This window comes from Epinephelus moara, chromosome 10, assembly GCF_006386435.1.
Source record: "Epinephelus moara isolate mb chromosome 10, YSFRI_EMoa_1.0, whole genome shotgun sequence".
Classification (NCBI taxonomy): domain Eukaryota; kingdom Metazoa; phylum Chordata; class Actinopteri; order Perciformes; family Serranidae; genus Epinephelus; species Epinephelus moara.
Genome location: NC_065515.1, coordinates 24,021,800 through 24,035,457, shown reverse-complemented (window position 1 = coordinate 24,035,457; position 13,658 = coordinate 24,021,800). Strand labels below are relative to the sequence as shown.

Sequence of the window (13,658 nt, the reverse complement as noted above, 5' to 3'; positions counted from 1 at the left end):
GTGGATGACAGGCCTAACGAGCTAAATATAGCCTTCTGGGTTATCTCCTCTGTGGGCGCAGCGAGTCCGTTGTTGCTTCACATTATTTACGTGTCTGTGCGTGCACCCTCTCTCTCTTCCCCTCTCTATCTCTCTTTCTTTCATTTCACGCCCCCCCACACAAACACATCACTATCTCTTTCTCTTGCACTCTGTGTTGCATACTCTCTTTTCTCTCTCTCTCCATTTCATCCCTTCACAGCATCTTTTTTCACCCTCCATCTCTCCTCTCTGCAATTCTGTCCCCTGGTATCTCTCTTTCTCATTTCATCTCTCTCATTCCTTTTCAGCTTTTTTTCTACTCTTGCTCTCTTTCCCTCTGTATCTCTCTCCTGCCTCTATCACTCTCTCCCTCTCCTCTTTTATTCTCTTTATCTCTGCCTCCCTTTGTATCCTTCCCTCCCTCCCTCAGCAGCTCCCTGTTTTTTTTCTGTCTGACACTCTCTGAGCCTTTTTTTCTCTCAAGCTATCTTTCCCTTTGAGCCTCTCTTTCACTCCCCTCCCTCTCATTTTCTCTCCCTCTTTCCCTCCCTCTTATTTCTGAGCCATGCCTATGAAGTAGCATATCGCTGTGTTAGCCATGCACTACACCACAGTGAGCCCCAGTTTAACTAATCTAGCCTGGAGTGCTAACCGTCTGCTACGCTAACCTATATGGATGTGTCATCTGCACCTGCAGCTCCCTGACCTCCCACCATAGGGAACTGTTAAAGCTTAGGGCTCTATCTTTCACCCGGCACAAAGCGATGCACAGTGCAGCACCACTGTCATTGCTAGTTTCACACTGACGCAGTTTTCATTGTCAAAGCCCATGTTGTCTAAATAGTAAATGTACTTGTGCTCATCTGTGGGCCGAAGGATGTGTAGGTGTTAAAATAAATGAGGTGTGGTCAGGCACATTGTTATATTGCTATTTTGAGGCGTCAGAAAGCAGTTGCGCCATTGACCAACAAAATAACAAAAAACCTGGTCTAAAGTTAACAGCACATTATTTTCCTGCTATCTAAAGGGCATTATTCAGGGACGCAGGGATGGGTTGATGGTACATGGGTGAAATAATACATCATTAATAAGAAAAGTATTCATTACTTCTCTAAAATGTGAACACAGCAGAGAGCAGAGCAGAGCTGCTGCCCGACTCCCCATTAAGAGAGATGATGTGCACGAGGAGCAGCGTAACTTCATTGATTACTTCAGAAGCTAAAAGTTTAGTTCTGTTTCCTGTGTCAAGTTTATAACTACAGTTTTTTAGTTTTGCAGCTTAAATGTCCCACAATATCTGCTACAGTGACATCGCTGCTCTTAAGCCCCATTTCTGCCAAACACTGTCAGTATGGTACCTTTGGAACCAACAGTAACCCTTCAGACATGGTACCTAGACCCTAGCGTTTCCACCACAAACAGTACCCTTAAGTGTGGGTGGGGTTGTTGTCACTCACTGCACCGTCCAGCACTTACTTTATTTCCTCATCACTGGTGACACAGATGGAAGTCTGCACCTCGTTTATCGTCCACAGAACAAGGTCGTGGTGACACAGATGGAAGTCTGCACCTCGTTTATCGTCCACAGAACAAGGTCGTATGCCAACATTTTCAGAACAGAATAAAACAGGCTGCAGTGAGAGTCTCTCTCCATGGGATATTTAAAAATAGCAGGTTTGTGCATTTAGTCCTTCTGAGGCAAGCTCAGGGGTTTAGTGTTGCTGGAACCCACAGGAACTACGCTCCACGATGCTTTTTTTTTTTTAGTGAAGAATAGAATTGAGCAGTTCATATAATCCGGTCAAAATTAATATATATAAACACTTGAAGATCCACTCATTACTAGAAGAGTATGTCATGTAAAAACTAAAGTAATGGCCAAAGTTGTCACAGTGAAATTCAAGGTGTGCTGATTGATTCGCGTTCCACCTTAAAAGTTGTCAGCAGTCGGCCCAGTGAATTAAGTTTTCTTCTCAGCCTACAGCTGCTGCAAGAGGCAGCAAAACATCCTTTCATTTTATAGTTACAGTCCACTAATAAAACCAGCCACAACTCAGCCCTGAGCGGAGTAACTGTCCACTACTGACCAATCAACAGACTGCAGTGTTCACAGCTCCACCTTTTAGTAGCAGATCTGTGTGCTAGGTACCCCAACAGAGGGGGGACCAAAAATGGTGACCATATGGAATGGGTCCACTGGTACCATCCACAACTTTTCACAGTGGAAACCGTAAAAAAGTACCAAACTGAACTGAACCGTCCCAGACTGCTCAGTGGAAACGGTTGTCCAGTTTGCCACATCCACTATGTAAATAGCAGTCCGTCAGGCGCAGGCACACCTGGCTCTTTAAGTAAACAGCAGACGACACTCAGTCTGACTGAATACATGTTACGCCCAAAACACAACTATGATTAATTAAGCGACCTAACACAACCCCTTTGCCCCATTCTGCCTTACTATGCAACCAGACAATGCACCGTTTACTGGCACAAGTGAAGCCGTACACGCCCTTAATACACTTATGATCATGCACTGTTGAATGTTTAAACAGGGCCCTTCGTGTTGAACTTACACATGACATATACAGCAGAAGATACACTTGTGCTATTTCTCCCCCTCCTTAGTTTACCAATGGTGCAGTGGTCACAAAGGCCGTGACATTTAATATGCACTAAGTTTGATCAAATGTCATCCATTGCCCCCATCTAAGAAAAGACAGAGAACTGCGTCTACGCTGGCACGCCACCACTCCCATTATATAAGATTGGGTGGCGAGGATTTGCAATGAAGACGGTGGATGTTTGTCTGGGCTGCTTGTTCCACACAGTCATTCTGTTAACCACAGCTAAAATGGGGAGTGCCTGAGATTAGGGAAGTGGGTGTTTTTGAGAAGTCTGTGGTTTTGAGAGGTTTTTCTTTGTGTGTGTTCCCCTCTGTATCATATTGATGTGTGCATGTTTCTTCTTGTATTTCTTTACCACTTTGAAAAGCAGAGTGAGGATATTTTTATGAAGTGAGGTCAGTTTGACAAGTCCTTCTGCTTTCAAAGGACCAGTTGAGGGTTCGTGTTTGGGCAGTTCAGGATCCTAAACAAAACCACCACCAATTGGCTTTGCAATTACATGGATTTGCTATTATGCTGTACATGATTTATTGAAAATTGTATTGTGTTTAAGAAACTGCCAGAAAACGCAATAACTTTGAAATGGAATGAAAAACATCTCTGGCTTAGGTTGAGGATGTGTCAGTGAGATTATGGCCTAATTTAAGTGTGAGTAATTACCAACTAGTAACTTAAGATTTGCTTTTATTTTTTGTGGCTTTTTGCCTTCATTAGAAAGGACAGCTAGAGAGTGAAAGGGGGAGAGGTTGGAATCAAACCCACAGCAGCTGCTGCAAGGACACAGCCTTTGTACATGGGACGCCTGCTCTACCAGGTGAGCAACTGGGCGCCTCTAACAAGTAACTTTTAATTGAGCTTATGTAATTTTTGCTGAACAGCAGCCATTTTAGTCGATTTGTATCTTACATGACATGGCACATGAACTTTCCTGTCATTTCTTGAGATTGTTTGGTCTTGGTGACACTGTTTTACTTTTGTGATAAATGAAATGAAATGTTTATCTTTTTAATGCAAAAAGGGTGTTTTGTTGCTGATGAATTCATTTTGCATTTTGCTCGTAAGAGGTACGATGAATGTCATAGTGCCCCTTTTCCACCGCAGGATCATTCACCCGGGATTTTGAACAACCTCTGCGCGTTTCCACCGAAATTACCCAGGTAAAAAACTTTCCCTCAACCCCAAACTTTCCCTGAAAAAAAGTACCTAGTAGGGGAGTAGGGCTTTTCAGATTACCTGGAATTTTTGAGGGGCGGGGCTGTGTGCTGAAGAACGCTGATCGCCAACACAAACAAATATGAACCTTTTCTGCTAAAGTGCTCAACGGCTATAAAAATAATCTGACCTGATATAACAAGTTTGTTTTGATCTCACACCCTCTTGAGTGTAGCTGTTTGCTTTCATCACTTCCACTTTTTGTCCTGTGCCCTGAGCTGACCTGCAAATCAGAGTGATTTCACTCACCGTTGGGCTCCACCAGCTCTGACACCAAGTTAACATGTTGTCTGAAAACAGCAGAATGCCGACTAGTGCCAATGGTATTAGAGACACCACAATCACTAGGGCGACAGACTCTCAGCGACTGCCCGACATTGATCAGCGGCTGACCGTCAGCTTGGTGTGTCAGGGCCAAAACAGTTAACAGGTGTCCTCAGAGCGTACTTCTGTCAGAGTAACACACTGCTAATAAATATGTCCCGTAGATCTCAAGAGCTCACACTCAACACTGCACTCTTTGGGTCCTCAGCGATACACTTGCCAAGGCTGAGGTCCACTGGATCAACGGTTGTAGAGAATATGGAGGACGGACAGACAGACAGGGACCCCTTCTATTTTAATTAGCTCACGATTAGTTGGGGCCTGAGGAACGGAGACCTTCAATGGAAGGTCCTCATAAGAACAGAAAAACAAGGGAGTGTGTGTATGTAAGTGTAGCTGACTCAATGTGTGTATGCTGTATCTCCTGTGTTTGTGTGTGTGTTTTATCTGTTTATCTTCTGCCTGTCTATCTGTGTGCTCCATTTGTCTGTCTGCCAGTTTCCCTGTCTGCCTGCTTGCTTTCCTTTCTTACACTCAGTCTATTTGTCAGTCTATCTGCCTGTCTGTTTCTCCCTCTCTCTTTCTGTCTATCCATCTGTGTGTCTATCTAGCTTACGGCCCTGATCCTGCCTGCTCTCCCAGGTTTATGAAATGCGAGCAGCTTAGCAGATGGTGCATATCGTATTCTGGTCGGCTCTGTGTGGGTTTTGTACCACAGACGAAGGCTTACGATACATGTGAGCCTTTAGTCGCACAGACACACCGACGCAGAGGGAGCTCGGGCTGTTAGCGCACGAGAGGAAACAGAGAGAGGAAGAAGAGACGGAGACACAGACTGAGTCTGAAGGAGGAAAAAACTGGGAGAATGAGAGATGTGGGAAAAGAGAAGACGTAGGTTTTAGAGAGAGGCATGAGTGAGAAAGATAAATAGTGTGCAAGAAACACAGAGAGAAAAACACATAATACTGGTTCAGTAATGGTTTGTACAACCTGTGGAAAATTTTAAACTGTATTCCAGATATTCAAGATTATGTACCGCTGCAAATAACATGTTTTTCAAAGTAAATACTGATTACTTATTATTAGGGTTGCCCCCGACTACGAATTTTCCTAGTCGACCAATAGTCGTCATTAAGAGCCATTAGTCGACTACTCATCCGCATGTTTACGATATCAATTTAATTATTTAATAACATTGTTAACACTGTGCTACATTACAGAGAAATACAAACCGTACTAATGAACCTTCATTAATATAGGCCTGTATTTTATCTACAAGTGCTCGTCACACACTGAGCGAGCCGCCTGTTAATGACGCTGTCTGCAAAGCAGTAACGGTTGTGCTAAGTGGCTAATGGGCATGTAGCTACTTCCATGTTTCAGATGATACGTCATGTTTGTAGTCGACCAATGAAGATGAGTTTACATATCACCTTTGGTTCGTCCTTCACCTTCTCAAAATGATCCCACACTTTGGATTTCCTGCCCGACATGTTATTAACTAGCCTGTGGAATAACTGCAGGTACCAGCCCTGTAGATTAGAGGCCGTACACATGCCGAACAAGCATCGTATAGCCTATTTATCTGAAATCCTGAGCGCAGAGCTGATCTTCTTCCAGGAGCTGTTTGTAAGTGTGGAGACCTATCGTTCATGGGACAGATGTAAAGCTCTGGGTTGCCCTGCACTAACATGATCAACTTTTCTGTATTTATCAGACTGAACATTTATGGAAGTCGGGAAAGACATCTGTCAGCTGTGATTGGTTTGTAACCTGACCCCTGTCTGACTGTTGAGCGTGGCCTCTTCCTGTGTTTGTCCTTTCAAATTAAATTCCCACATGGTCCAGTCAGATAGGTTTTGATTTATTTTGATTTATTTTGACAAGGTGCAGCTCCTAATAGAGTTTCACGTTTGTTTTATTTATTTATTTATTTATTTATTTAGTTATTTATTTATTTTCTGCGACTAAGCAACCAATGAAATCTTGCCGACTAATGATCTTTCTGGTCGACTAAGGTTTGGTCCACTATCAGGGGGCAGCCCAAGTTATTAAAGTTATTAGTGATTAAAAACTTGTCATTAAGCCCCTGAATGTTAGATGCTGTCATCTCAATATAATTTAAATATTATAATCTGTTTGTGCATTCTGAAAATGTACAATACGTCATTTGCCAGAGACATGACAGAAAAAGAAATCTTGAGAGGATCAACAGAGAAGTGGAGCGACAAACAAAGCTTTTACTCCTGAATGACATAAACGCTAAACAACGTCAATCCAGCTAATCAAAAGCACAGATACAACTCCCCTGATTGTAATTCCTATATAGGAACCCATCAGACTCTTTTCAGAGCTTCTGAGTGGCCCAGTCAGACTAACAAATCACCGTACAGCTCTGATTGGACTCACCATGATGTAGTGCCTCTGCATCTCGGTCTTCTCACTGGCCAGCTTCTCACACTCCAGCTTCAGGCTGCACAAGGACGAAAAAGGACACACACGGATTAAATGATGTATTTGCATCCACTGAAATAAATTATAATTTCCACAGGATTTATTTATTGCAGAGGTCAGACAGAGTTTAAGGCTGTGTGAGGATACCAAAAAATTATTCTTAGCCACACAGTCGGGCTACCTATTACTGCTAAAAGTGGCAAAAATATCACCTTCAATCGCCTGGGTCTTATTCACCACTGCAATTCATCACACCTCCATTTGAGGACAGTTTGACAAGTTCTTCTGTGTCCAGTCGGTCCAGTTATATATGTCGTATGTACACTGGTGAGTTCATGTTAGAGTAGTGAGCCCAACAGGTTCTGACAGAATTTCACGTTTCATGTCAGGTTTGTGCCTTTTCGTTCTGATCTGCTTTTTTCTTGCATCAAGTCCAAGTTGGTTTATTTCCAAATGTGTTTCAAATGCACTGCAGTGTTTCCCCTATAACTGGAAACCCTACGAGGCCAAAAAAATATAACCGTTTTTTAATAGGCTCCCAAATATAAAGCCAAATATCCATTCATTCGAAAATCAATGATTTGCCTGGAGAAGAGTCTTAACTGTGTTTTGCTTTCATTTATGGTCGCGCTAGCTTCTCTCGTCTCTGTTCTACCGAGGGCAGGGCTTCACCTGTCCACTCACAGAGCAGCAGAGCATGAAGTGAACGTTACTCGAGTTGATGACAGCTCATTACATTGCGTCCAATAAAAGCAAGTGCAGGAGGCTTAAGCTAATAATGGTGAGTAGCAAAAAACAGTTGTTTTGTCTAAGAATCTTGATGGTTGTCATTGAGCCAAATTTTCTATTTGTTAAGTGCTGTTGTTGTTAAGCCATCTTTCATGTGTATTAATGGAGTCAATTTAAACTTGACTTTAAACTTGTGAGTCAGAAATTTCAACTGGAACACCCCCTGTAATCAGATTTATGATTTGGAAAGTCTGAAGAATCTCACAAACCTAACCTTACAATCCAAGATGGCTGCTCTGCCCATCAACACTGGTCAAAGCTGTAGAAGTATACTGTTTCTTGGCACTTACATCTTATTTGTGTCTCATTAAAACTGTTCATACACACAGTCCTGTCTGACTTCTATCTGCGAACGTGTTGCTACAGTATTAGTATGCACAAAATACAGCGTGAAGCAGGGGTGTCAAACTCATTTTAATTCATGAGCCACATACAGCCCACTTTAATCTTAGCCAATAAAACCATCACACAATAAACCTATAAGTAACAACAGCTCCAATATTTTCCTGTTTTTGAGTAAAGAATTACAAGTACATTCTGTAGACATTCATCCTTTTACAAAACAGATGAACAGCCTGAGATGTTTTAAGAAAAATAAGCGCAATATCAACAATATGTCTCAGTTTTTCCACATTCAGTCAGTCTACTTCTCACTGTCATTACAGCTGCCAATTGACAATATTTTGCACAATGTTCAATATCTTTAAACATGGTCACAGTATATATTCATTGATATATCAGAGAGCTGTATTCTGGTCAGGGTGGAAAAGCCTCTGAAGCAGAATTATACATGAAGCAGGCAATGCATTTTTTAACTTGCTTCTGAAGCCTGGCACCTCTTAGTCTAGTCATCTAGTGGGGCTGGACTGGACCCTTTGGCGGGCCAGTTCTGGCCCGCTATGGCTATGTTTGACACCCCTGACAAAGTGTTGTCAACAACTGGTATTGCTAACAACATCTTGGTTTTCCAACTTGTACTGAAATGCAGTCAACTCAGGTGTGACGTCATTCCCAGCCTCAACCTCCAACTTCTAAAATGGAATGCAGCCTTACAGCCCTAGTAACTGACTGGGTTAGCAAACCACCACCATCCACCACCACCCCAAAGCTCTCAACCTGGGGAAACACTGCATTGCATTGGTCAATAATGGATGACGTGGAAAAAATATGCAGATGCAAGCATCTCAAAATAGTTTCTCAAGCAAGTCTTCATGATGGGTACATTATTAGTCTGAGCGGGCGGAAGTTCGCTGCATAGATCAGCCTCTCATTGGGCGGAACGAGCCACCCGCTGAAGTCCCGCCCTACCACCTCCGGTTGTGTAGCAGTTTTCAACCGTTTTCAACACGTCCTTTACTAACTTTTGCGGTGTTTGATCTTGCGGGGATGTAGCCATTTTTCTGCCATGGTTCGCGTCCTGTAGGCGATATTTTTGTGGGCGTGTTACACCAAAACCTGTTTCCCCCCGGCAATATTTTTGCAAGTGCACCGTTGCTGTGGCACCACCCAGAACGATTGTGATTGGTTGAAAGAAATACAAGCAGCCGAGGCGTTTTTTTCTCCAATCTTAAAGTGAGAGTTGGCGCAGCCAGACCTTTCTTTTCTTGAGAAAGGTCTGGTGAGCAAGACTAGTACATTATTAACATGCAACGGTTCCAGACTGCTAAAACTGTCAAGCTCAGGTGGGACCGTTTGAGGTTTACCAGCCACTTTATCAGGCCAATGTTAAGAAAAGGTGAAGTGGAGCTTGATATTACTGTATATAAGTCAGATGGTTTATTAATATGAAAAGCTACTGTGCCATGCTGGTAATTGTATTTGTGTCGTCTCATCCTGTAAAGATTAAAAGTGCACGAGTAGATATAAGTGACTGTTTGCCTCTTTGTGTGTGAGTGTATGTGTGTGTGTGTGTGTGTGTGTGTGTCTCACCGACAACCATCAGTAGTGTTAAAGTAGTGTTGCTGTATCGCAGCAGGCTGTTCAGCTTGCCCACTGAGGTGTGAGCAAGAGGCTGGGTGGTTTATTTTTCTTAGCCAAGGTCACTTCTGGTCAGCCATATGATAACGTGGCCACCAGTGACCTCCAGCTGGAGAAAATAAAAAGGACCTAACTTGCATTACATTTTGTTTGATATGTTGGAAACTACGAGTTATCCACAAGGTGTAAACAGCAATTAGTAGAAATAATGACTTTGGAGATAAGATAGGAATATATGTGTTAAAAATGTATTTATGTTGAAGGACAAACTGGAAATCTCTGCAATAAAAAGACATTTGAGCTACATTGATAAAGTTAATGAAGGTAAAAGACAAGGTCCCTTATTGATTCCCCTAATTACTGTAAGTCTGTACCTATTATTGTGAAGGTGATGTATAGATTTGGGCAAAAACAATGAGTTAGAGATGAGTGTGAAGCTTTGAGATGATTGAGACTGGATCAGTGTGATGAGCTGCAACTCACTATCAATATTTTGTACATTCAGTGTCGTAATAAAGATTAAAAGACGGCACTTGTGCGCTGTCATATGATCTTTACAGGTTCATATCGTTAAGAATTCGACACCCAGTTCCACTGAACTGAATAACAAAATATGTGAAATATTGTGTCTATACCTGTGGTACTGCGCCTGGAGGAACTGGAATTCCTCCTTGATACGGTCCAGGGTTTCCAGGACTGTGAACTTGAAAGACTGGCCGGGTTGTAAGGGAACCTGCAGAGGAAAAGGGAGAAGAGAACAAAAGGATGAAAAACAGATACTGAAGTGTGTGTATGTGTGCGCACGTGTGTGTGTGTGTGTTTCCTCACAAGAAAAGAGATTGTATGCATTGTGCCTTTAATGTATTTGTGTAGGTTCATGTGCACCTGCATTAGCCATACATTTGAGTGTGTGTGCATGCAAGCACAAGCAAAAGTGTGTGTGTGTGTGTGTGTGTGTGTGTGTGTGTGTGTGTGTGTGTGTGTGTGTGTGTGTGTGTGTGTCAGGGAGCAAGGCAAGGGGAGAAAAAAGCCAAGATGAAAGTGAGAGGGAAGGTCACTTCCCCTTCCCACACATCATAAAGCCGTGTCCTCTCTCTCTCTGTTCTCCTCCTCCTCTAATGACTCTGCCTCCCTCCCTCCACTGCCCCCATCCTTTCTTCCTCTCCTCTCGCTCTCCCTCTCTTCCACATTAGCATCCTCTCCACTCTGCCAGGTTGCTAATGTATTCCAGCCTACAAAGAGCTGAGAAGGGAGGAAACGTCAAATGAATAACTTATAGGGAATCACGGCACCGTCTCTCACCTGCTAAAAGCTAAAGAAGGCCCAACGAAACAAGCACCTCCCTGGGGTACACCCCTTAACCACCACCACCAACACCACCACCAGCCCTCCGTGTCTGTCTAAAGCACTTTCGACAGCCGCCCTCCTCCTCCTTCGAGAAGTTTTAGAGACAAGGGCATTGTTTTTGGAGGCTGTAGCTGTTTATGTTTGGGGATGGGGCTTAGTTTGCAGTCAGGGAAATCTAGAGTAAGCAGGAGAGGTTTTTTTATTTTATTGACACTGTGGATTCTCAGAGGAGATCCAAGGCGGCTGTGGCTCAGGAGGTAGAGCAGGTTGTCCACTAATCGGAAGATCAGCAGATCGATCCCCGGCTCCTCCAGTCCACATGTCGAAGCATCCTTGGGCAAGATACTGAACTCCAAATGGCTCCCGATTGGCTGTGCAATCTGTGTGAATGTCTAAAAACTGAGAAGCTACCTTGTAGCCTCGGCCACCTGTGTGGGAATGAGTGAATGTGACTTGTAGTGTAAAAACACTTGGAGTGGTTGGAAGACTAGAGATATGTATTGTATATGCATTTATGTATCTCCTAATTCGGACTGGCTAATTTTCTCTCCACTGTGAGACCCCAGCTGTCAGTCTGGGGAGGACGCAGACTGCCAGGTGTCTCTGCCACTTCTTTTTAGCCACTTCTTATCACCTTTCAGTGATCAGGTTCACACTATCCCGCCTATATCCAGCCTCCCTCTGACGCCTCTAGTGCAAAAAACAAGAGCCTTATTGACACAGGACTACAGTAGAAATACCAGGGGAACCCACGGGATTTGTTTAGAAATTGCCACCCACACATTTTTTGTTTTGTGCAGCACATTCGCACAAGATAAGCAAAGTCTGTGTGGTACTAAAGTTTACTGACATAATTCCCCTGATATGATGTCAAAGCCCTGCGTAACATTCACTTCCTGCGCAAAAACAGCAATGGCTGCTAAGAAGAAAAACAGGCTTTGGACACCCCACGTGCTGTGTGGGGTGGGTTTCCATGATGTGTAGCAAGATAAACCTCCTGAATTTGCACCCAAAACGCTGTCAAAACTTTCATGTAATTGCCAACAAAGGCTCCACTAAGAAAGAGCCAAAAAAGGAAAAAAAAGGTATGGAGTAACCAATAGATCTTGCAAAAACACAAACAAACAATCTCAAACCAGGTGCCGATTTGCAGAGGACTCATGTTATGACAGGATCTCTGTGTTTTGTGAAAGCCCTAATCCCTCAGTAGTGGCCGAGCGATTCTGTTTCTGTGCCACCTGCACAACCTTTATCCATCTTTCCAGCCAAAACTACTGGAGCTGCCCCCTAAAAGTTGGAGATCAGTTGGAGAGTTGTTCTCTATCGACCGACTCTGACTCTATTCCTTCAACTCGAGCAGTCTTTTTTTCTCTTCTTTCTGTCAGTTAGTGTGCAGTGTACTTCTGGGGACATTTCGGTCCAAAATTTAGCGGCAGAGTGAGCGCTCCTCGTATTCATGCTGCTCTTTAAACAAGGCAGCTGCCCAGTGGATGACAGGCTTTGCCCTGTCAGGCTCTGAAAAAAAACCTTTTTTAGCCTTCTGATTAGACGTGATGACTTAACTGCTCACAACAACTTGATATGACACATTCTCTGGCTTTTGTTTGGTATCTAAAAATTGTTACACATTTCCATTGTTAGCTTGTTTACTATATTACATAAACGCATCTGTGGCACTCAAAACATCCTACTGAACCCTATGTTTTGCCTTAATCCCTCAGTGGTGACCGAGAGATTCTACCTTGGTGCCACCTGCATGACCTTCACCCATCTTTTCCCCCTGAAAGTTGGAGATGCAAATCATCAGCTGGAGACCCCTCAATCAACAGAGCCTGCTTCAAGTCCAGCAGTCTTTTTTTTCTGTCAGTCAGTGTGAAGGGTACTTCTGGGGACATTTCAGTCCTGAGATTTAGCTGCAGAGTGCTGCTCTTTAGAACACGTAGCTGCGGACACAGAGGCAGCTGCCCAGAGGATGAAAGGCTTGCCTTGTCAGGCTCAGAGAAAACCTTATTTTCAACCTTCTAATTAGACATGATGAATTCACAGCTCACAACAACCTAATATGAGACAGTCTCTGGCTTTTGTTTGATACCTAAAAAATGCTGCACATTTCCAATCTGTCATTAGCTTGTTTACCATATGACATAAATGTCACTGTCACACTGAAGGTCCCGCTGAACCCTGTTCAAACTGTTAAAGTCTATATGGAAAAAAAGGAACAAATAGACAAATATTCCCATTGATCAGCTATATCTGATTCAACATACATAATTCTGGATCAGTTAAAGCCCTAAAAAATAACTTGCTGATGTAGCAAGCAGAGATACCTGAGATAATATAACCCTGTCCAGGTTTACTGGTGTTCTGTGGTCCTAAAATTAAGTTTCCTTTCACTGTGATTTGGCAAACAGCGAAGACTCAAATTGCAGGACGGGGAATGGATGTACTCGACTTTGCAGTCTTATAATACCTCTGATGATGCTGTCAATCTTCAATCCAATATCTAAAGTTACAAAACATATGGAGTGTGTCTTTTCACTTAGTAACCCAAGCCAACTATGAATCCATTTGTCCACCCATTGGTTCGCCTGTGCACATATCCATCCATCCATCCAAAGTGAGCGGCACAGTGCAGCTGGGTGGCTATCGGCCTGCAGCTACGGCTAAAAGATTGGCGGTTTCAGTGGCGGGGCTTCATTAGTCTAGACAAGCACAATTCAATTAGATTTCAATTAGTCCGACGGTGGAGGTCAGGGACGCGGTGGGTTCCCCAGTAATTAATCCACGGAGCCGAGCTGAGCTGAGCTAAACTGAGCTGAGGCAGGCATAGCAGGGACATCTAGATGGCTGGATGGGCACAATACACACAAACCCATCAGGGTGTGTGTGCGTGTGTGTGGGCGGGAGAGG

General features: G+C 43.4%; 1 protein-coding gene across 2 annotated transcripts in view; it reads right to left on the bottom strand.

Moving 5' to 3' along the window:
• The window catches only part of tle2b (TLE family member 2, transcriptional corepressor b), a 126,172-nt gene that overhangs the window by 96,876 nt on the left and 15,638 nt on the right, over positions 1-13,658 (bottom strand). For both annotated transcript variants that reach the window (XM_050054705.1, XM_050054707.1), the window contains exons 2-3: positions 10,037-10,134; positions 6,591-6,654 (exon numbers count right to left, since the gene is read on the bottom strand). In XM_050054705.1, the coding sequence (XP_049910662.1) occupies positions 6,591-6,654; positions 10,037-10,134 (162 nt within the window). The remainder of the gene's footprint in view (positions 1-6,590; positions 6,655-10,036; positions 10,135-13,658) is intronic.